The sequence below is a fragment of the Camelus ferus genome, chromosome 2, assembly GCF_009834535.1.
Source record: "Camelus ferus isolate YT-003-E chromosome 2, BCGSAC_Cfer_1.0, whole genome shotgun sequence".
Classification (NCBI taxonomy): domain Eukaryota; kingdom Metazoa; phylum Chordata; class Mammalia; order Artiodactyla; family Camelidae; genus Camelus; species Camelus ferus.
In genome coordinates, this window is record NC_045697.1 from 91371587 (window position 1) to 91392049 (window position 20463).

Here is a 20463-nt window from a genome sequence, read left to right on the forward strand (position 1 = left end):
TCTGAAATCAAGGTGTTGGCAGGGCCGTGCTCCCTCTGAAACCTGCAGTGGAATCCTTCCTCTCCTCTTCTAGCTCCTGGTGGTTTGCTGACAGTTGTCGGCGTTTCTTGGTTTGCAGCTGCACGACTCTGGTCTCAGGCTCCCTCATCAGATGGTGTCCTCCCTGAGCATCTGTGTCTGCACACATGACCGTCGTCTTGTAAAGACACCAGTCATACTGGATTGAGGGCTCATGCTACTCCAGTGTGACCTCATCTTAACTGATCACATCTGCTGCGACCCTATTTCCAAATAAGGTCACATTTCGAGGTACCAGGGTTAGGGCTTAACTTTAACATGTATTTTGGGGACACAAACACATAACGTTTGCTAACATGTGTTAGTATGTAAGCCAAGCCCTTGAACAGCAGGAAAGGGGCCCCTTTTCTTGGAAGTTACTTCCTGTCCTCCCAATGCCAGTAGGATTTGGTGGTTGCTTCAGTAAGGATGAGCACCGGGTAATTTAAAAAGCTTGAGTCTCACTCTTGACTCTTCATGGCTGTCAGTTATTTTTTAAGGCAGTAATGAAATAATTTGTGCTTCTGTGGGGGTGCGTGTTCGCACATGCTCTTAGTTAGAGGCTGTCCTGAGGTACTTTCTTTGAATTCACTTGTTGATGTCGAGACTCGTGTGGGATAGTTGCTTGGGTGACCTCCTGGGAAGAAGAATCAAGTTGGCTCTGTGAAGCTCCTAAATAGCATTTTCTTTATCCTCCGTCTGCTTCCTGGGCTTCCCTTTGGCCTGAGGACTGTGCTGGCTGTGGCCTTGCCCCGCCTCATCCTGCCGAGACAGGAGACCACGGTCTCTTGCTTATAAAGTCATGTTTTGGCCCATCTTGTAGCTTTGGATTTTCAAATTATCTAGGAGCTTCCTGGTGATGATGGGGGAATTCATGAGCATTGTGACTAGTGTTGTTGCTTTTTTGTTTCAGTGTTTTTTTTCCTGCCATTTTACTTTTTTTTTTTTTTCCCTGAGAAAAAAATGTTATTTGGAAAAAAGGGTACTGCTTGAAAACTACTCAAACCCCTGTTTTATAAATGAGTCAACTGATGTCAGGGTGGTCTGTTCAGGGTGCTGCCATGGGTAGTGGCAGAGTTGGAACTGGATCTGGGGGCTCGGGACCCCCCACCACATCCCCATGCCCGGTCTCCTTTCTTTCAGCCGAACCGCAGTGTGTCTTTCCTTAAGATTTCTTTGTGGTTCCTTTTTTCTTTTGAGAAATTCTTCATGACTTGTCTTTAAGGCATCCTTTACTTAATCTTTTAATTTACTTAGACTTGCTTTTCCAGTTAAAAAAAAAAGTTACTTCTTCACGTGTGACATTTTCTAGAATGCCTGGTATAGACCTTTTTAGGATTTGAAACCTTAATAGTGTCATTTAGCTCCTCTAAAAAGTTTTTTTTTCCAGTAAGTCTGTGTTGACAGTGGCTCTTTCATGGCACCGACGCAGCGCTCCTGAGTGCCAGTCTTGGTGTCACTTAGCTTCACTGAGCTCTCATCCTGTGGTTTCCTATTTTGCGTCCTGGTATTCAGATTGCATAGCGGCTGTGTTTTTCCTGTCTGGAGGATTGGAGCTCTGTTACTCTGTCTCTCCACTTCCTGACTTGTAGTTCATTTGAGGATAAAGTTCTGAACAGTTTGGTGTTTTTACAAGGCTCTGAGTGTGCTCCTGGTACCATCATGGTTTTGTTTCTTCACTTCTTTAATGTTTGCCTTTTCTTTCTCTGAACTATGTTGATGACTTTGAGTTGCCTTGATTTCTGCAGTTTTTGCTGTCCTGTCTGATTTTGCCATGTTATGCAGAGCAGGCTTTGTTTTAAATACCAGCTAAAGAGGCCAAATTGTCTTTGTCTAGAATGCCTCATTTTCCCATGTCTTGTGTTCCCTTGGGAGTGCTGGGGCCTAGGTAGGAGCGTCTCCTTGACCTGGGGATGACGCTGCTCCGTAGTCCCCTCTCGTTCCCACTGCCATCCCATGTGGTAGCTTTGGGAGACTCTCAAAGCTCTGTTTTTTTCCTCACTTTGTATCCCACCCACATCAGTAAATCCCCCACTGAGCCCTGGAGAGCGAGGATTTACTGCCCAACATTTAGAAACTTGGTATAGGTGGTGTTTGCAGCAGTTCAGCAGAGTTTTTGTAAACCTTTTTGTCCTTAAGTTCTTTTTAGGACCACCTTCTGGTAAATAAATAAATGTGTGGTACCCACAGATCTCAGACACCTCCTGACTGCTGCTGTGAGCCTGCCTGGCACTTCACCTGAAGGAAGAGGGTCGCGGCTGGGTGGACATGGGAGAGCCTCTGTTTTGATGGTGGTTCTGTTAAAATCTTTCTAGGTATTTTAAAATTAATTAATAGGCACACTGGGAAAAAATAACTCTTTTCTCTTTGTCTCTTTTCCTTGGTGATGTGCTGTGGCTTGACAGGCCTGTTACGGAATCCTCAAGGTCCCAGAGGGCAGTTGGCTGTGCCGGACCTGTGCCCTCGGGGTTCAGCCCAAGTGTTTGCTGTGTCCTAAGAAAGGCGGCGCCATGAAACCCACCCGCAGCGGGACCAAGTGGGTCCACGTCAGTTGTGCGCTGTGGATCCCCGAGGTGGGTGCGCCCCCCCGCGGCTCCGTGCGGGGGCCGTGGCTGTTCATTCTCATGGGGAGCCACTCAGAAGGCCGCCTTGTAGCTGATGAGTGAAAGGACACCTGAATTGCTATCCTTTTCTTCACATTAGTTGAATCCCAGGCGTGCTGCCGTCTGGCCACTCACGGTGCGTAAACTTGCGGAAACAGTAGCTGGAAGTGGCGGCGAGTTGGGCTCTCGGGTGGGCGTGTTGAGACTCCCTGCAGACGCCACTGCGGCTGGCCCCCCACTGCCGACACGCGCCTGGGAGTGCCCCTGTCCTGCCCCCGCACACAGCACGGTTGTGGTTGGAGGACCACTGCTCTAGGCCACGTTTTTGTGATTTTTTTTAATTAAGATTCTTACTTTGCCTCAACCTTCTTAATTTCAGGTCTGGTCTAATTTATTTCAAGTCCCAGACCTTGACTAATTTAATTTGCATGGCTCACTTTGAGAGTATCATTTGTGATTCACATTTCATCATTTTTTGGTGTATGATTTTGGTGCATTTTCCTCCAGAGGAAACTTATCTGGGGGTGATTTGGATTGAGGCTTCGAGACTTGGGTCTTGGTAGCACAGGATCTCACGGTTTGGTGTTAGCAGGGATGTGGTTCAGTGATCCAGGCAGCATGCAGAGAGGGTACCTTATTTATCCCGGTAGTTCTGCACTTTGAATGTGGTAATTGTTTCTGACTGAAGAGAGTAGTTTTCTTTAGTGGGAGAGAGATTACAGGCAGTTACTATTTATGCACTCCATTGTTCACCGACGACTTAAGCATATTTAAGGTGGGTCTTCAGTCTTGACCACTTCTCTGAGGGTCAGAGGTGCAGTAGGTTACACTGTCCTGGTACATGTGCACCTTTGCTGTCAGACACTCGCTGAGCAGTGAACATTCCAGTTATCCGAGTGTTTCTGCAAACGGGACTTCTGTCTCAGATGACCCCTGGAGGACAGAGCACAGGGACTAGGCTGTGGTCTCGTGCTGCTGGCCCAGAGCTGGCCACTGTGCTGTCCTGATGCTTTAATGTGGGGCTTTGCCTGTGCGAGGAGGGCGAGCGCCCCTGGCCACCATCTGGTAGGAGGTCCACGGGAAGGGAACGAGCCTTTAAATTTCTACCATTTGTGTTCAGCCTTTGCCTGTCTGACGGCCTCTGCCCCGTCTTGCTGTTTCTCGGCCTCTAGGTGAGCATCGGCAGCCCAGAGAAGATGGAGCCCATCACGAAGGTGTCTCACATCCCCAGCAGTCGGTGGGCACTGGTGTGCAGCCTCTGCAACGAGAAGTTTGGGGCCTCCATACAGGTAATCAACTTAGCACAGCACCATCACCCTTCACTGCCTTGTGGGGAGCAGGACATGGGGGTGCTTTGTGAAGTCACCATTAGAGGACTTGGAAATGGGACTAGAATCCAGGAAGCGGGACGAGGTTCTCACAGCCCGTCTGCGGTTGCTGAGGAATGTCTCCGGCCTGGTACACATGCCTTTATTGGCAGATTGTATCCAGTGTAGCCAGAATCCCAGCTGTAACCATCTCAGGGCAACTCAGAAGTCTGATTGAGCTGCAAGGCAGTTCTAGTTTGTATCTGGTTTCTCCCTTCCCGCATTAAAGCCTGGCATCTTGGCTCTTTCCACAGGCTGACAGCTCTGGGGAAGAGCCAGAGTCTTGGCCTGGAGGGTCAGCCTCCCCCTCACCTGCCGAGCGGCAGACCTGCCCCTGTAGCTGCACCTGCCACTGCTGGTTTCTGAGGTGTGCACGTGGAGGGTGTCGTATCTTAGTGTACACTGTTTGAAATCAGCTTGGCATGCTGGTGTTTTTGCAAAGTTAGGTAAAACAGGGACTCCTCAGGAGCATCAGCTGGGTCTAGGGACACCCTCGAGGTGCTGCGCCAGGGTTCCTTGCAGAAGCTGTTAGCTTGAACACAGTCTGGATATCTGATTCTTTATGGCAGCGTGTGTAGGGGAGGGTGAGAGGGAGGGTGGGGAAGGGGAGCTTGTACGTAAAAAGTTTTACCTGTAGTTTCTTTGTCCACATACAGGCAAGTGTAGAAAGTCATAAGGTAGATAGAATCAAGGAGAGAATATAGATGGCATGCTGTTTTCTCACATTGTCTAAAGCACTACTTGAGAAGTTAATTTCTGGGCCTCACATTTTTGGTGTCATGACAGTCATGCCTTGAGAGGCCTGAAATGCTGTTCCACTAAGGTCTCCAAATGCTGTGTGTGGCTGACAGTTGGCCCTTTGAGTCTGGCTCTTCCTCTGGGAGGTATCAGCTCAGGGCCACTGGCTCTTCCTCAGTCCCTGTGTCACCTTCTGAGAGCAGAGGTGCTATTTTGGGGTGGCTTCTCTCTCGATGCAGAGAACACAGTGGCTCAGCAAAGACACAGACTCCACAAACTTGGCCAAACTGCCAGTCATGGGTTTTAAAGAAATGACCTCATTTGGCAAAATCAGTTTGTATTTTGGCTGATAAATACTTCTCTTGGTAAAGTATCCACTGACTGGTGGGTTTTTTTTTTTTTAAAGAGTTTTTGTTTTGCACGCCAAGTAGTTGTACTTTTCTTCATTATCACTTCCACTGGTGTTCAAGAATCCAAAACGTAACAAAAATATTCAGGGGGTGAGGCATGAGACGGCTGGTGGGATTTGGCTGTGGACCTTGAAAATAGTGCAGATTTTTGTATGTGAATGGAATCTGCTTAAAACTAAGACATGACAGAAGCCCCTGGCCTGAGAGTTGTCCTGGGAGGGAATGGAGGAGGAATTTTTTTAAAGCCTCAAAATTAAAAAAAAAAGACATCAGAGCTGGGTGTGCGTATGCGTGTGGACTACTCACGTGAACACTTGCAGGAATTGAGCTGTGACAAACCAAGGAAAATGGAAGTCATTTTCTTCCAAGTTACCTGATGTTCTTCTGAGGATAGAGTTTACACCCGTTACTGAGCGAGCACGCCAGTCCTGGTCCATAACTGATGTTTACAAGAGGTCAGCGAATGGGATCTCTGCTTCTCTTCTGAGAAGAAGAGACAATAAAACGACTTTTTTTGTTGCTGTTGACCTCTTTTTCCCAGAACATTAATTTAAAACAGAAAAGCCATGGAAGGTTGATGATTTTTCATATCTGCACAGATTAGATTGATTTTATTAAAGAATTCCTGTCTGAAATGTCTGCAGCTGGGCAGGCTCTGGCTTACGTTTCTGTAACATCTGTTTGCTGAGTCAACCTGAATAGGAAAACCCAGAGGAAGGCCATTTGGCGCCTTTACAAAGTCCCATGTAAATGTTCTGCTGCGGCGCGTTCCCCTTTAAGGTCGGAGTGCTGAGTTACAGTGTCGTTTAAGCCAAACACGGGTAGTGTCTCTGTCATCTGTTCCCACTTTACTTCCCACTTGGATGCGTGCTAAGGGGGAGCACTTTGTCTCTTACTGGTAGTGGCCAGGTGTGTGTGTGTGTGTTCTGCCACTAAAGCTGACTTCACACATTTCTTGGAACTGAGGTTATTATTATAGATAAAATTACAGATTTATGTTAGTTCATGTGCTTTAAGTGTTTGCAGTGGGGGGATTGATTTTCTGTGAAGGGAGCTGGATTTTCTGTACTTCTGGGTAAAAGAGACTTTATAATAATGGAAGAAATCATGACTGGCAGTGAGTCACCTCTTAAATACTGAAGTGATTAGGGCAAGAAGTCCCAACCCAAGGCTCTGCCGTTCGCGGTGATGCCATGCAGGCCTGTTGGATGAGCTTAATTAAGCTTTTCCGCTGGCCTGTGGCCACTCGGGTCTGTTCCTCTCTGCAGCCCTGGCGTGCCTGGGATCACTTGGCCTCACACAATACAGTGTTGCTTTTTAAGGGACTGGCTTCAGTCTCCACAAGGAACCTCCTTCCAGGGATTCGCCCAGCATGATCAGATGGGGAGAAGTTAATCACTTTTCTCCTGCTAGGCCTCCGGCTTGCTGCCTGGATTCAAGGCCTTGCACTCTAGCCCTGGTGAGGCCTTTGTGGAGGAGGGTTAGGAGGGGCGGGGGGAAGGCAGAGCTGGGTGATGCCTGGTCTCTGGGCATCGGGTCCCTCACAGGTCTCAGTGCTTGGACCCCACTGGCCTGGAAGCCTTCTGCACCTGGTGAAGCTTCCTTGGGTGCAGAGACCTCTCCCGTCCTCCGTGCTGGACTCACCTGATCTCCTCTTCCTTTCCACTCCTTGGAAGTTGTTATTCACCCTCCTCAGTCTTGAGTGGCCCTTGGCTGCTGGGAGCAATGTACCGTTTATTTCCCCCTTGTGTTGGGACCTGTCTTGCGGGAGGTAAGAATGAGAATTCACATTCCTTTAAACACTCTGACTAGTGGCCTTTCTTCCTGCGGAGATACACATGCCACCTATGTAATTGTGTCCTCTTTAAGAGGTGATTTGGATGCAGTTGCTTTTCTGAGAAAGTTATGGTTTGGTTTATGAAAAAAGAGGTCCCTTAAATCCCAAGCCTTAGCTTACCGAAGACACGACTAGATCTGCCAGGGTTAATCCACGTAAAGCTTGCCCGTCCCGCCCCGCTCAGAGTGCGGCTGTACCTGTGCATGTAGCTGTGAGGCACCCGGCACCCAGGGCTCCAGTCACTGTCACTCTGTAACCTCTCCTCTCTTGTTCTCTGCGTGTTCTTGCCAGTGCTCTGTGAAGAACTGCCGCACGGCCTTCCATGTCACCTGTGCTTTTGACCGCGGCCTGGAGATGAAGACCATCTTGGCGGAGAACGATGAAGTCAAGTTCAAGTCCTACTGCCCGAAGCATAGCTCACATCGCAAACCCGAGGAGACCCTCGGTGAGGGGGCCAGTCAGGAGAATGGGGCTCCTGAGTGCTCCCCCCGGGATCCACTGGAGCCCTTTGCCAGCCTGGAGCAGAATCAGGAGGAGGCTCACCGGGTGAGTGTCCGCAAGCAGAAGCTGCAGCAGCTGGAGGATGAGTTCTACACCTTCGTCAACCTGCTGGATGTTGCCAGGGCCCTGCGGCTGCCTGAGGAGGTAGTGGATTTCCTGTACCAGTACTGGAAGTTGAAGAGGAAGGTCAACTTCAACAAGCCCCTGATCACTCCAAAGAAAGATGAAGAGGACAATCTAGCGAAGCGGGAGCAGGATGTCTTGTTTAGGAGGCTGCAGCTGTTCACTCACCTGCGGCAGGACCTGGAGAGGGTAATGATTGACACTGACACCTTGTAGTGACTTAGAGAAGAAGATTGCAAAGAGGCGACCGCTTGCCCAGAGCAAGGAATGGTAGCCAGTTCATTTGCTCTCAGACCCTCGTACATACTGCAGCATGAGGTTGTGTTGGTTAAATATATTTATGGGCTGGTAAACTCACTGTACATACATGCAAGACGGCCACAGAGTGGGGAGCTTCTCTGATTTAAACACTTTCCCATTAATCCTTACTGTTCTTCTGCAGGATCAGGTGGGGTGTGTCTTCCCCCCTTCATTCTAGAGCTAAGGGGAACTGAGCCCCAGGAAAATGACCAAGGGATTGGCTCAGAATTGTTTACAAACTGAGTTAGAAAACCAGAATGGGTTTAACTAATAGTGAGGGGTGGGTGTGGGTGGAGGTAGGAAGACGTCTGGTCAACCTGGGGAAACACAGGTGCTGGTTATGGGCTCATTAAAGAGAGCGGAGCACTGCCTCTCTGGCCCAGCTTTGCTTCTTGGCGAACTCTCAGGGCCTTCCCGGTTCCGTCACAAGCAGAGCAGGCTGTGGGTGCTGACGTGTGTGTGTGAACTTCCGTATACACGCATCTCTGTTCCCGAAGGGGCTCCTGGCAGTGAGGTGCTAAGTTGTCACTGAGGCTCTGCATATACTGTGTGCACGTGTGTGTGTCCATGTCTGTCTGTGGGCTGTGTCTGGTGTGGATGTGGGGTGGGATTCCCGGTGCACAGGGGCCTCCAATCTGACAGAGGAGCCCCTGGTCGTTCTCGACACGTTATCACACTACTGGACTGCCCAGTGTAGTGGCTGGTGGCACTTCTTCCTCCAGCTGTTGCTGCTTTGTGCCTCCCCCACCCTCCAGTTCCTTTGGAGTCCCTGTCTGGACCGCCCTTCCTGCTGCAGGAATAAATAGGAGTGGGCTGTCTTTTCCCCAGGGCCTCCTGCTCCTTGTAGGTAGTTTCTGACTGAGGCTCGCTAATTGGGGATGCGTTGTAGAGCACCTTCTGCAACTCCCCGGGCTGCCGACAGCCGGCTCCAGTTAAAATCATTAGTGCGTGGGAGATGGGGCTGAGGCCTCCAGCCCGAGCAGCCTGGGCTGAAAGGCACCCAAGCGGCCGAAACAGTTAGGGCATCTCCCCCAAACACGAACTTATCAGCGGAGTGAGTCACCTGCTTGGAAAAGACTCTGACTCAGGATTTGAAGCGAGAGTAGGGAAAGAATAGGGATACAAGGAAGAAGTATTGAACCAAAAGATCCAGATCTTACAGAGACCTGCAGGCTGTTAGATGGCACAGCAGTGAGAGGGTTTGTAAGGGTCCCTTAGGAGAGACCCTTTTAGTACCTGGCTGAGTGCAGGCTTCTTGAGATGCCCCTCCCGGGCACCTGGTTAAGAGTCTGGATTCAGGTGGAGGTGGGCGTGGGCGGGGGTGTGTGTGTGAGGCTCTTGTGCTCCCGTGTCCCCCGCCCCCGTGGTGAGCGTAAAGAAGACCTCGCCTTGACCACATGTAAGTGGCCTTTTCTGTTAAAGAGATGAGAAAGGGATCAGAAGGATAAACTGGAATCCTGGCGAGAAGCCATTATCCCTCCCAGCCAGACAACTGCTGTACGTGGGGTGCGCGGGCTTTGGAGTCAGAGAGTCCTCAGGAGGGAGGACGAGAAGTCTGATGTTTGGACTGTGTTTGTCTCACAATCACCACAAAATAAAAGTGTAGAAAATGCTTGTGGTGTACTAACTCTTTTCTGTATTTAAGTTACTCAGATTAACACACACTTATTATTAAATTCGGAACATTCTTTTTGGAGTCATCGCTGTTGCTTTTTAAGTAGAATGATGCCAATAATGTATGAGAGACAGGGAATAAATCAGGATTTGTGTGTGTGGCATTACTTTATTATAAAGAGCCTGAGAAATTTTAGGGCATACAGTATCAGTTTAAAGTGGGCTTATTATAATGAAAAATATTTTCTAAAATTTACCGTGAGGCATGTGGTGGAGGATTTTAAAAGTGTAAATCTTGGCTGTGCCCGAGTTGCACAGTTACTTGTAATATAAGTGTATGAGGCCAAGGGCTCATCAGGGCAGGGGTGACAACAAGAACAAATCATTAAGTACTACTTTGTTTCTCGAGTAAGGTAGAGTTCTGCCTAATGCACACAATAGCAGTTCCTAGCAGATTAAGCGTGGGACTAGGATCGAGGCATGCGGTCACTGCGAAACTGACAAGTGAGTAACCTTCATTAGAAATGCAAGCAACTCATGAGTGATGATGGTAGTTGCTCTTTCCTGCAGATAAACACCTTGGGGCATTTTGCACACCTGGGCTCCAGTTGTGGACCAGAAAGTTAGCTGACAGGGATGGATTCAGGAGGGTTTGAGAGCCTGAAGACCTGATTGCCAGTAGGTGGCGGGCACCATGTCAAGTTCCCAAGTTCCCAAGGCTGCCACTCCACTCTGGAGGGATTCCTTTCCCCTAAAAATTGTCTCCTAAAGGATGCAGTTAATGTGAGTTCAGCAAACGATACTTGCTCAGATAAAAACATGTTACCTCTGCACGTCTTCCTGGGTATCGAAAGGGGCCAGGTCCTGGGGGTACCATCTTACTCAACAGTCAGTGGAATGGTCACCTTTGAAAGTCTGATGGAGGCTGCAGTTGTCCCTGAACAAGAAGCAGGTTAAGCTTTAGTGTTGCAAGTAGTGTTTGGGATTCAAGAAAACCCCTTAAGACTCATGGTTGGGATCCTGAGGGCAGTGGTTCTCAGTGTATGGTCCCCAACTAACAGAAATGCAAGTTTTTGAATCCTACTTCTGATTCCCAAAACTCTGGGCTTGGGGGCCAGCATTCTGTGTTTTAGGGCTCCCACAGGTTTCTGTGTGAGAACCACTGCTTTTGGGGAGAGGCTGACAAGTGCAGTTAAGAGCAGGTTTTGGGTACAACCTTACTGGCAACTGAGAGAAGATGGAGCAGGGGAGGAGGTTAGGTCAGCAGTGTACGGGAAGGGTCACGTGGAGTGTATTTTGAGATACAGGGGCTGCTGATGGAAATTGCTCCCTGAGGGCTGTTTTGTGCATCACAGAGGTAAGGAGTAGGGCACTGGCTATGCTAAATGTGGTCAGCCAGGCATGGGTTATAGTTAGATGTCTCTCATCTAAGATCATGGGGAGTGGAAGTGGGATTTCCTGTTAGCAACCAGGGTGGAAATCTTTACTGGGGGAAGTGGTTGATGACACCAAAATTAGATTTGAATAATATACAAAGTCCAGGTTCTCTGACTTCCCTATTTTCTATTTCCATCAACAGTTTTGAGAGAAATGATTACAATAACCTTGTCCACTCCTAGGATGTCGGAGAATTTGTTTCTGTTTATTTCCAGAAGTTTGATTCCCTGTCTTAATGTAACAATTGTTCTGATTTTGTTTTCCAAAAGTTCTGAATCTGTGATGAGGATCTAGGTTCAGCCCCCTCCTCTTTTTGAGCTTCTATTCAATCCCCCCCTACCCAAACCTGGGTGGAAGAACAGTAAGTACTAAAGAGAATAGTCTGTTAGCCACCTCCATCCCCAAACTGGTCAGAATTCTTATAAAGGACACCTACTTCCTGGCCTGGGGGGTGAGGCTGTTGGAGAAAGAATGTGCTTTAACCAGGGTGAATGACAAAGCAATATTTACTTTGACACAGGAAGAATGATTTTCTTTTCAATAACTTTAAGATCATTTTTATTTTCACCCAGAAGTGTTAGGCAGAAAGGCCCTAAACGAACTGATTCATTTAGGGTCAGGAGAAGCCTGGCTGCAGCGCCTGCTTTAGGCCAGGAAATGACACCACAGTGTGTAAAAATGCAAATGTGAAGACCAGCCGACCTGTTCCTCTTAAAGCCTCTTGCACTCCTGCAAAGAAGGCTGCCTGGAACACAACTTGGGGGCAGGCAGTTAGAATTGTTAGAGTTCTTTAGGGGCGGTGCCTGTACATAAGTCCAGACGCAGGGCTGTGTTTATGGCTTGTCGCCACCCTCACTGCTAAAGATAAGGTTAGTGGCCTTTGAACTGCTTCCATTTCAAGGTGGCAGGGGCAGGGATTGCCCAAGCCTTAGAGTGTAGGCATCATGCCTTTGCTGTTGGCGCTGACGGGGATACCTCGTCACTTTTCCAGTCTTGCCACTGAGCTTACTGGGGAGTCTTGTCCACATCCTCCTGAAGAAAGGTTGCATTGTGTATCTGATGTGTATTTGCCATTTGTGTTTTCAGGCCCATGTAATCTGGTTTGGTTCACCAGTAGGTTTTGGGACTGAGGGATTGAAGGGGGTTTATTGACTAAGTCACTAAATTTTGATTCTGTATTGACTGATCACAGGTGGCTTTAAAAATGGGAAACAAATTTAAGTGTTGATTAGTTAGAATTGGTTAATGAGGATATGCATGCAGTTCCCCAGTGGTTGCACATCACATGCAAAGTGTAGCTCCGAGTGCTGGGGTCTCGCCAGTTACCGACAATTAGGAAGAGGGCAGGATCAGTTTTTCATGTGGTGATACAGAGAGCTGGCTTTGAGATGTTGACACAGCACATCAATAGCAAAGCAAGAAGGATGTTCCGTAGGTGTTCACACTCTAGGAACACATTATGGTTACCTGTGAGTTCCAAGGTATTTCTGAGAGTTCAGTGTTCACTTGACGAAAGAAGTCTACTTGGATTCTTGGTGACCACTTTGTCTTCTAGTGAGCCCTGTGCAGGGATCATTTTGTTGGGGGTGGGGGACTGCTCCCTCGGATGGCCCTTCACCCTGTGCTTACTTAGTTCCATCTTCAGAAGATGTTTGATAAAGTGTGGCAGAGGTGGCTTCTGAAATGTTCTGAAGCCTTTAACAACAGAATTCATGGGGAGGAGATACTGAGAGGTGACAAGCAGCATCCTTTGGGACGAGGTTGCAAGTCTGGTGCGTCTTTGCCAGGATGAGCAGAGGGCCGGGTGTGGTGCAGGAGACAGGACTTCCTCCCACAGTCTCTCCTGTGCCGCGGCTGCCCACCTTGAGGGATATATGCAGAATACTTGTTAGCATCCCCAGAGGAAGTGAGAGATTAGATAAAACGTTTAAAGTATATTTTTATTTTAAAAGTCAGTCAAGGACCTAGTAAGGACAAATTTTTCTCAGGTAAAGAAAAAAAGCACCAAACTACTGTTATACTGTTTTGCTTACTTAGAATCTTTATTCTCTACGTTCTAGGTTCGGAACCTCACTTACATGGTGACCCGCAGGGAAAAGATTAAACGATCTGTGTGCAAAGTCCAGGAACAGATATTCAATCTTTACACTAAGCTTTTGGAGCAAGAAAGAGTTTCAGGTATGCATTAAGCCCTGGTAGGTCAAACAATAGGGCAGGGGTTTGTAAGCCTTAATGCTTTGTTAAGGAAGAAAATGCTAGTTTCTTTAATTTTCTTTATATCCTACGAAGAATCAAAGCAGCACAGGTTTTCATCACTGAAGAAAATCTTTAGGCATTTGAGGCATCACGGTGTTGGGGAGAGGGCTGTGAATTTGGCCTCATGGGTCGAATCCTGTATTCTTAACTTACAGGCCAAACACAAGCAAGTCTTAAGTTTTCTGAGTCTCCCCCATTCCCTCATATGTAACGGGAGGACGGTATGTATGGCTCCCTCCTGGGAACTACTATGAGACTCAAATGAAAGAGTAACTTACTTTTTGCAAAGCACTTGGTAAATGTAAAGGGTCACAGGATCACCTAAAGAGATTTATAGGTTATCTAGCCTTTGGATCTACCTGTAACGTGCAGTAAATGTATCTGAAGGCTGTGTACTTAAGACACATAGCCATGTTTAGGTAACATTCACAGTGGACTTTTTTTGGTGTAGCTGGAATTTTGAATATTTTGGAGATTCAGCACAAAGTATGTATTTATTTAGAGCCGTCTATTCTGCATTGCTCTGGCGAAGGGAAAAGGAAAACTAAGATAGGGACTTCCTCTCCTGGAGAACACTTCAGTGACTTTGAGATCAAGGGCACTGTTGGGCCTGTTGTTTAACCTCGCTGGGACTTGTGATCTGATAAAGAGGCTTAGTCCAGAATCCCAGCCTCTGAAGTGCCTTTCCACACTAATGGTCTGTGATCAGAAGCCCCGGAATGCAGGCATAAGTTACAAGGAGTGTGGAGCAGGTAGAACCACGACTCGCGAGTGGGCAGGTCTCAGGTGAGCGAGTTAGTGTCTGCTGCCCTTGAAGTTAGAGCTGTGGCACCTGCACTGCTGGCCTGGTGGGGACTCAGCCAGCTCACTCCTTCCTCCTCCTGCTTTTGTGGCTTTTTTGTCTCCATAGATTATTTTACAACAAAGAAGTTGTTATAACCTAGTTGTTGGAATCTGAATTCCGGTTTACCTAACACAAACCAGATATATGTGATTAGAGGTAAACTGGTCAGCCGAACACAGAGAAAAAAGCCTAGGGAGTTTTAAATGATATTCTTGAAGTGTTACATCGTTTTGATAGCATTAACTTAGTAGCATTAATAATAATATTATCCCAGATATTTCCTTCCCAAGAGTAAATATTTTCCAGATGTATCAGTCTTATATCATCAACCAGACTTTAGAGTTTAATTGTAAAACTTTTAAAATAAATTTTTCTAAGTAGGGTATCCTAGGTAAAAGCAGTTTGACTCAGATTCTTTCACGTGAACTTCTGTCCCTTCATTGTTCCCCCCGGAATGCAAATAAGCGGGACCCGTTTTCTCCCTGTACTTGTGTCCTCCTATGAGGGCCCAGCTGGAGGTGGCCTCCAGCAGCAGAGGCCGGGCTGCTGCTCAGTGTCCAGGATCATTCATTCCGCTGGTGCCTGTGGAGCTTCATCATTACAGACCTGTGATTCTTGTTAGAAGTCGTTCTGTAACGAGTGATTACCTATAGAAATAAGCTGTAAAGAGCATTTTCGTCTGATTTCATTTATGAGTCATTTTTCATTTTTATTGTCGGGAGCTTTTTGTTTGTTTGCAGTTTTTGCATTTCATGGCTGAGTTTTTAGGTTGTGTAAGTGAGAGTCTTAGCACGGTTAGGAAGTGTTTTGTGTAACAGAGCTAATGCGATCTATGTTCAGCAGTCCTGCTGCTATTCCAGGACGAAGGGGTCTTCCCTGCCGTGAACCATACCAGGTATGATGGGTTGAAAACAATGGTAATCTTGTGAACTCCGACAGGGAATGAAGTGACAGCCCCCTAGGATGTCTTCTCTTCCAGTTCTAGACTTTCAGTTGTGTTCTTATTCATTTGTGCCTCACCCTGACCTGCCTTGTAATTGCGCTAGAGGATTCCAGGTGAGGCAGAGCAGATGGCCATGACTTACACTGGGACAAGGGTCCAAGGTTTAAACTGTCATGATTCTGAGAATGGGCAGGGCCGTTCTGCTGGATGAGTGGCCTCAGTGGAGACAGTGTTCATGTGAGTCATGAATCAGAGGCTCTTTGGAGACATGGGTCCCAGTCAAGGAGATAGAAATCAGAGTTCAGGAAATGTCAGTCCCTTATCTCTTTTCCCACAGTAGGTGACTGAGTAAAAGAACTAGAAGCGTGGTGTGAAGGCCGACCCTATGTTTGATTTTTAAGGAGGCAGGCAATCCCGAGCCAGCACCTGTAAACCCCCTCCCCGCACTCAGGACGGCTTTAGGTGGAGAGTCACTAGCTCTCTGCCGCCTACGTGCAGTGTCCTGTCCTCCCAGCCCTGGTTCTCAACACGGGCACCTGCCTGCCTGCCTGCACTCTGGGGCAGAGCCTTGTTTTCCTGTGGTTCATTCCTCATGGGAGACAGAAAATGTGAACACTGCTCTTTGTGGATGCCCTAGAGGCTCCTGCAGGAACGTGGTCCCTCTGATGAACTCCAGTGTGTTATGAGTTTACCCAGTGTGTTTCAGACTGAGGGTTACGATTTATTAGCAGGTTGTGAGCTGAGTTCAGCAGGTCACCATCAGTATTAAAACAAGGGAAACAACAGACAATGTCAGCGTGCATAGCAGGTGATGGCCAATATGACTGCATGAAAAGTGAACTTTCACTGGGTGTTACACTGTGAAATTTAGTTCTTACTATGATTTGCATGTTTGAAAGACATCAATTTAACTTATGTTGGATAACAGTTCAGTTTAATTTCATAAATGGGTTTTACATATAACAGTAAACATTTGTTAAAAACATTTACTCCATGTCAAGAATGATTTTAAACACCCTTCCTTTATTCATTTCACAATTTACATGTGTTTATCCTCCTCACAGCCCTGTGAGGGTGTAGATACTTTGGAAAAGGAAACTTAGAAGCCCCAGTCCCCGCCCTCGTGGTTGTGGCGCTCCTAGCATGTAGGTGAGGCAGGAGACCGTAGCGCACGGCAGGTGCTGTCCTGTGACTGGGGGGAGGGTGGAGGCAGCTTCTTGACCATGGATGGATTCTGCAGTGAATCCCAGTTGAAAATCAGATCACTTATTCTGCTTGACCAGGAAATGTATTCCTTGAAAAGGTGGTGTTTTGTAAAAAATTACATGAACTTCTTCAGCTGTTAAGTATGTAGACTGAATGCAGATTCTCAAGGCAGGTAATATCTTTATTATAAAAACCAAATTTTTTAAACTGGTGGTTGTATGCTGTACTGTTGGGTGGGAAGTTTGCATTAGTGGGGCCATGCTGAAGACCTAGAATTTCATTCCTCTGGCTCTGCTGCTGCTGTAATTTTTCTTTATTTGTGGTTTATATGTTCATAGGTGTGCCTTCTTCTTCCTGCTCCTCCTCCTCACTGGAAAACATGCTTTTGTTTAACAGTCCTTCTGTGGGCCCTGATGCTCCCAAGATAGAGGACTTGAAGTGGCATTCTGCATTCTTCAGGAAGCAGATGGGTACCTCCTTGGTTCACTCGCTGAAAAAGCCCCATAAGCGAGACCCACTGCAGAACAGCACCGCGAGTGAAGGCAAAAGCCTGCTCAAGCAGCCAGACCTGTGTGGTAGAAGGGAGGGGACGGTGGGCACAGAGAGCTTTCTGAGTTTTGAAAAGACCTTTGCAGAAGCACGTCTCATGTCAGCACAACAGAAAAACGGTGTGGTGATGCCAGACCACGGGAACAGAAGAGACCACCGTTTTCATTGTGATCCTAGTAAGGGAGACTTAAAGGACAGACCTTTTAAACAGAGTCACAAGCCTCTCAGGTCCACAGACGTGTCCCAGAGGCATCTGGACAGCACAAGAGCTGCCACCTCCCCTGGAGGGGGGCCGTCAGCACCCGGCACAAGGAAGGAGATGGTGCCCAAGTGTAACGGCTCCCTAATCAAAGTAAACTATAACCAGACTGCAGTCAAAGTGCCTACAACACCTGCCAGCCCAGTGAAAAACTGGGGAGGATTCCGGATTCCAAAGAAGGGGGAACGGCAGCAGCAGGGAGACGCCCAGGAGGGGGCCTGCCACCAGCACTCAGACTACCCCTATTTGGGCTTAGGCCGAGTTCCAGCCAAGGAAAGGGCGAAAAGCAAATTGAAATCTGACAGTGAGAATGACGGGTATGTCCCTGACGTAGAAATGAGTGACTCAGAGAGTGAGGCATCAGAAAAGAAATGCATACATGCCAGCAGCACTATCAGCAGGAGGACAGACATTATCAGGAGAAGCATTTTGGCCTCTTAATGAAGCAGAGCTGTTGTGGGAGCACTGCCGGCTTGTCACCAAGTAGACGAGAGCTCTGACACGGGGCACGAGCAGAGACCTCTCTCTCCTGAGCTACACAAACACATTTACTTACAATTCAGATTGAATTTTTTTTCAGAGTCATTTATAAATCATTGTGAGAAGTGTGTGTTATCTGCAACTTGTTGAGGAAACACAAGAGTAGATTGTAACCATAAGACACTGCTAAAACTAGAGGCTGAATTAAACACTAAAATGAGAATTAATTGAAATAAGTTTCTATAGAGGGCAAGGCTTAAATAAGCCTCATGAGCTTTTACTGCCCTCTGTATTCTTCCCAAAGCACAAACTTGGTGACCTGAATATATGGAATCAGATATGATTCTTGAGAAACCCTCACGTACCATTTAATAGCCCATAAAACTTATTTTCTAGGACTGTGTTGGATCTCAAAATCACATTTATACTTTGGCCCACAAGGCTGTTTTTGTTGCATCATAGTATACAGGCAGTAGCTCGGAAGCTTCAGGAACTCTAGGGAATTCATGTGTAAATAGAGACGGGGAAGAGAACATTTTAAGAAAGGTCATTACTGGAAGATCTGAAGGGACAGGGTAGAGCTGCTGGGGCTCGGAGGTTTAGGGCAAATGTAAGCAAGGTCCTGCTGCCGGAAGCCCTTGAACGTGTCGTGCACGTGGGGCTGGTGGAGAGTGAGGCCGTGAGAAAGGGCCACTGAGGCCTCGTGGTCACCAGTCCTCTCAAGGCCTTCCTCCTCCCTAACCACTGCCTTCGGGCCAGCTTGGGATTTCCCTGGCCATCCAGCTTCCAACAACACAATGGCTATTCAAGTTCAAGCCATGAACTTCCAGACTCTGGTGACTCATACTTCCCAGAGCCAACCACTAGTGCATATGTCGGGGAATCCGGCCTTCCAACATGGATGGATTCCTTAAGAAAAAGGAAAAAAATGAAAAACAAAAAAGGGATAAAAAGCAAAATAGGTTATATTTTAAAAACAATGGAAAGGCAATAAGTTGCGATAACCTCTTACCATTGACCAAGGTTACACAGGAAAGAGACTGAAGTGTAATAGGTTTCCTGGAGTCAGAGTTCTAAGCTCTAATTCGTAACTTGGACTTTCTGATTGCAAATGGCAATAACTAGTAAGTTATCAGCAATAATAAAGTTAGCATTAAATTTGAGTACCATGTTCTGTTTCTGCACTCACTGCAGTGCATTATGTATTAAGACAGTGGATAGTGTTAAGGTCCTGTTTAATTTTCTTTGGAATTCTATGTAGTTGTGACTCAAACTTAAGAGAAGGAAAGTTTAAGTAGCAATGAGATTTAGACATATGGGCACTTGGAACAAGCCCAACTTTCCCTAAATTAGCCCTTAGTTTGTTAGTATCAGTATTCAGATTCCTGATTCATTTACACATCTGTTTCCATGTGGCAGGGACATTCTGATACTTAATAAATAGTGCTTGAGTTCTGTAGTTAACTTCCAAGTCTTCCAGATGATTGTCAACAATGAAAATGGCTTACTGAATTCCATCTTGCTATGCAAGTTTTATCAGATGATCAAATAGTAGATCTGATACATCCCCATTGTATGTATGACATGTTCAAACCAAGTCTTAACTTTTCGAATACATTTTAAGCTAATTCAGGGGAGGGGAAAGAATGACCCAGGTTTTTAGATTGACTATTTTTGAGCTATGGGGCTCATTTTGAAAGATTGTTGTCTAGATAAACTGTCGCTGTAGATATTAGAAGTTTCTTATGAATCCAAGTTGTACATTCACTCACAGCAGAATTGGAAAATCAAATTTTTTGCATATGAGCAAAAACCTTTTGCTGAATACAGAAGGTGGACTCTATCTACAGTTATCTTTTGACTACAGCAACAGCCCTGGATGACAGCAGAATATATAGAGGGATAATTTGTCAAGCCATAGAAAGAAAATCTAAATTAATTCTAGTAAGTATATGACCTCTCACCATTATAAGAGGTACCAGATTCATTTGCACTATTAGGAATGCTAGTTGTGTGCAAAAATAATGCCTTACCTGTTTTTTCCCCACATTTAGGTTGAAAAGCTTTCAAACGTTCCAAGTTATGCTGAACCAAAAAACAAAACAAAACAAAACAAAAAAATAAAAAAAACCCACACAAAAACAAAACACACAAAAATAAAAAGCCCACACTTTCTATTCCTGCTTTGAAATGCAAATGGTACAGAGCACGGTTTCTCTGACAGTGTAATGATAGCTTTGTAAGTTAAGTTAGTTTCATGTCCTGCTGGGAACTCTGTATGAGGTGGCCATGAGCGCAACCAGCCCAACCTGCCCACCTGCACTCTGAGTATGGAACCATTTGCTCTTTTCTTCTTTTTCTTTTCTTTTTTTTCCAAAGCTTTATCTTTCCTTGTGCATCCTGACCAAGAAATATCTTTGATTATGATCAGTGTATTATGTCAAAATGTAGGCTAGTTAAACTTTTGTAAAGTTGCCTGGAATGTCATTTGTTAGGTTATAAACACAAAATCTAAATGAAGGGTTTTATGTGTTGTGTACAAATCTTAATTATTTTGAAATGGACAAATTTGTCATTACATTTGTAACCTTGTACAGAGGATTTTTCACTATGTGCCTAGCTTGGTGTCCATTCAGCTAAAATTGAAAAAAAAGGTGCATGAAGAGTTAAAAATCAGAATTAAACAAAGTATATGTAGAGATGACTATTTTATATTACATGGCCCAATCCTGTATTTATTTCTACCCCCTTTTTGAAAGTATTTATAAAACTAGTTGAGGACAGCTGTATTTTTTGTTGAACTATTTAGTAGAATTTGTGCCTTTTTGTCTGTATGTGAATAAATGCTGTACATTTTGCAGTACATTTTAAAGTGTCTTGAAATCTGCTTTTGCTGACTATTTAGATGTATATGACTTAGCTGTACACGTATATGCTTA

The 20463-nt window shown here is 46.2% G+C and overlaps 2 protein-coding genes and 1 long non-coding RNA gene across 10 annotated transcripts in view; 1 reads left to right on the top strand and 2 right to left on the bottom strand.

The window, feature by feature from the left end:
* The window catches only part of JADE1 (jade family PHD finger 1), a 206866-nt gene extending 186474 nt beyond the window's left edge, over nucleotides 1–20392 (top strand). For all 4 annotated transcript variants that reach the window (XM_032463341.1, XM_032463346.1, XM_014555472.2 and 1 more), the window contains 5 exons: nucleotides 2463–2630; nucleotides 3833–3949; nucleotides 7304–7825; nucleotides 13048–13165; nucleotides 16575–20392. In XM_032463341.1, the coding sequence (XP_032319232.1) occupies nucleotides 2463–2630; nucleotides 3833–3949; nucleotides 7304–7825; nucleotides 13048–13165; nucleotides 16575–17485 (1836 nt within the window). In that variant the 3' untranslated portion in view covers nucleotides 17486–20392. The remainder of the gene's footprint in view (nucleotides 1–2462; nucleotides 2631–3832; nucleotides 3950–7303; nucleotides 7826–13047; nucleotides 13166–16574) is intronic.
* On the bottom strand, nucleotides 5436–7462 carry LOC116658373. The gene is made up of 3 exons (XR_004313761.1): nucleotides 7210–7462; nucleotides 6820–6932; nucleotides 5436–5658 (listed from the first exon to the last, which is right to left on the bottom strand). It is a non-coding gene; the product is annotated as an uncharacterized LOC116658373 (long non-coding RNA).
* Nucleotides 11787–20463, bottom strand: part of SCLT1 (sodium channel and clathrin linker 1) — a 168631-nt gene continuing 159954 nt past the window's right edge. For 3 of the 5 annotated variants that reach the window (XR_004313717.1, XR_004313716.1, XR_004313713.1), the window contains one exon: nucleotides 16034–16804. The gene's annotated coding sequence lies outside the window, so the exon portion shown is untranslated. Of the gene's footprint in view, nucleotides 12850–16033; nucleotides 16805–20463 lie in introns of those variants that run through there. The other 2 variants (XR_004313715.1, XR_004313714.1) reach the window with 1 other exon arrangement.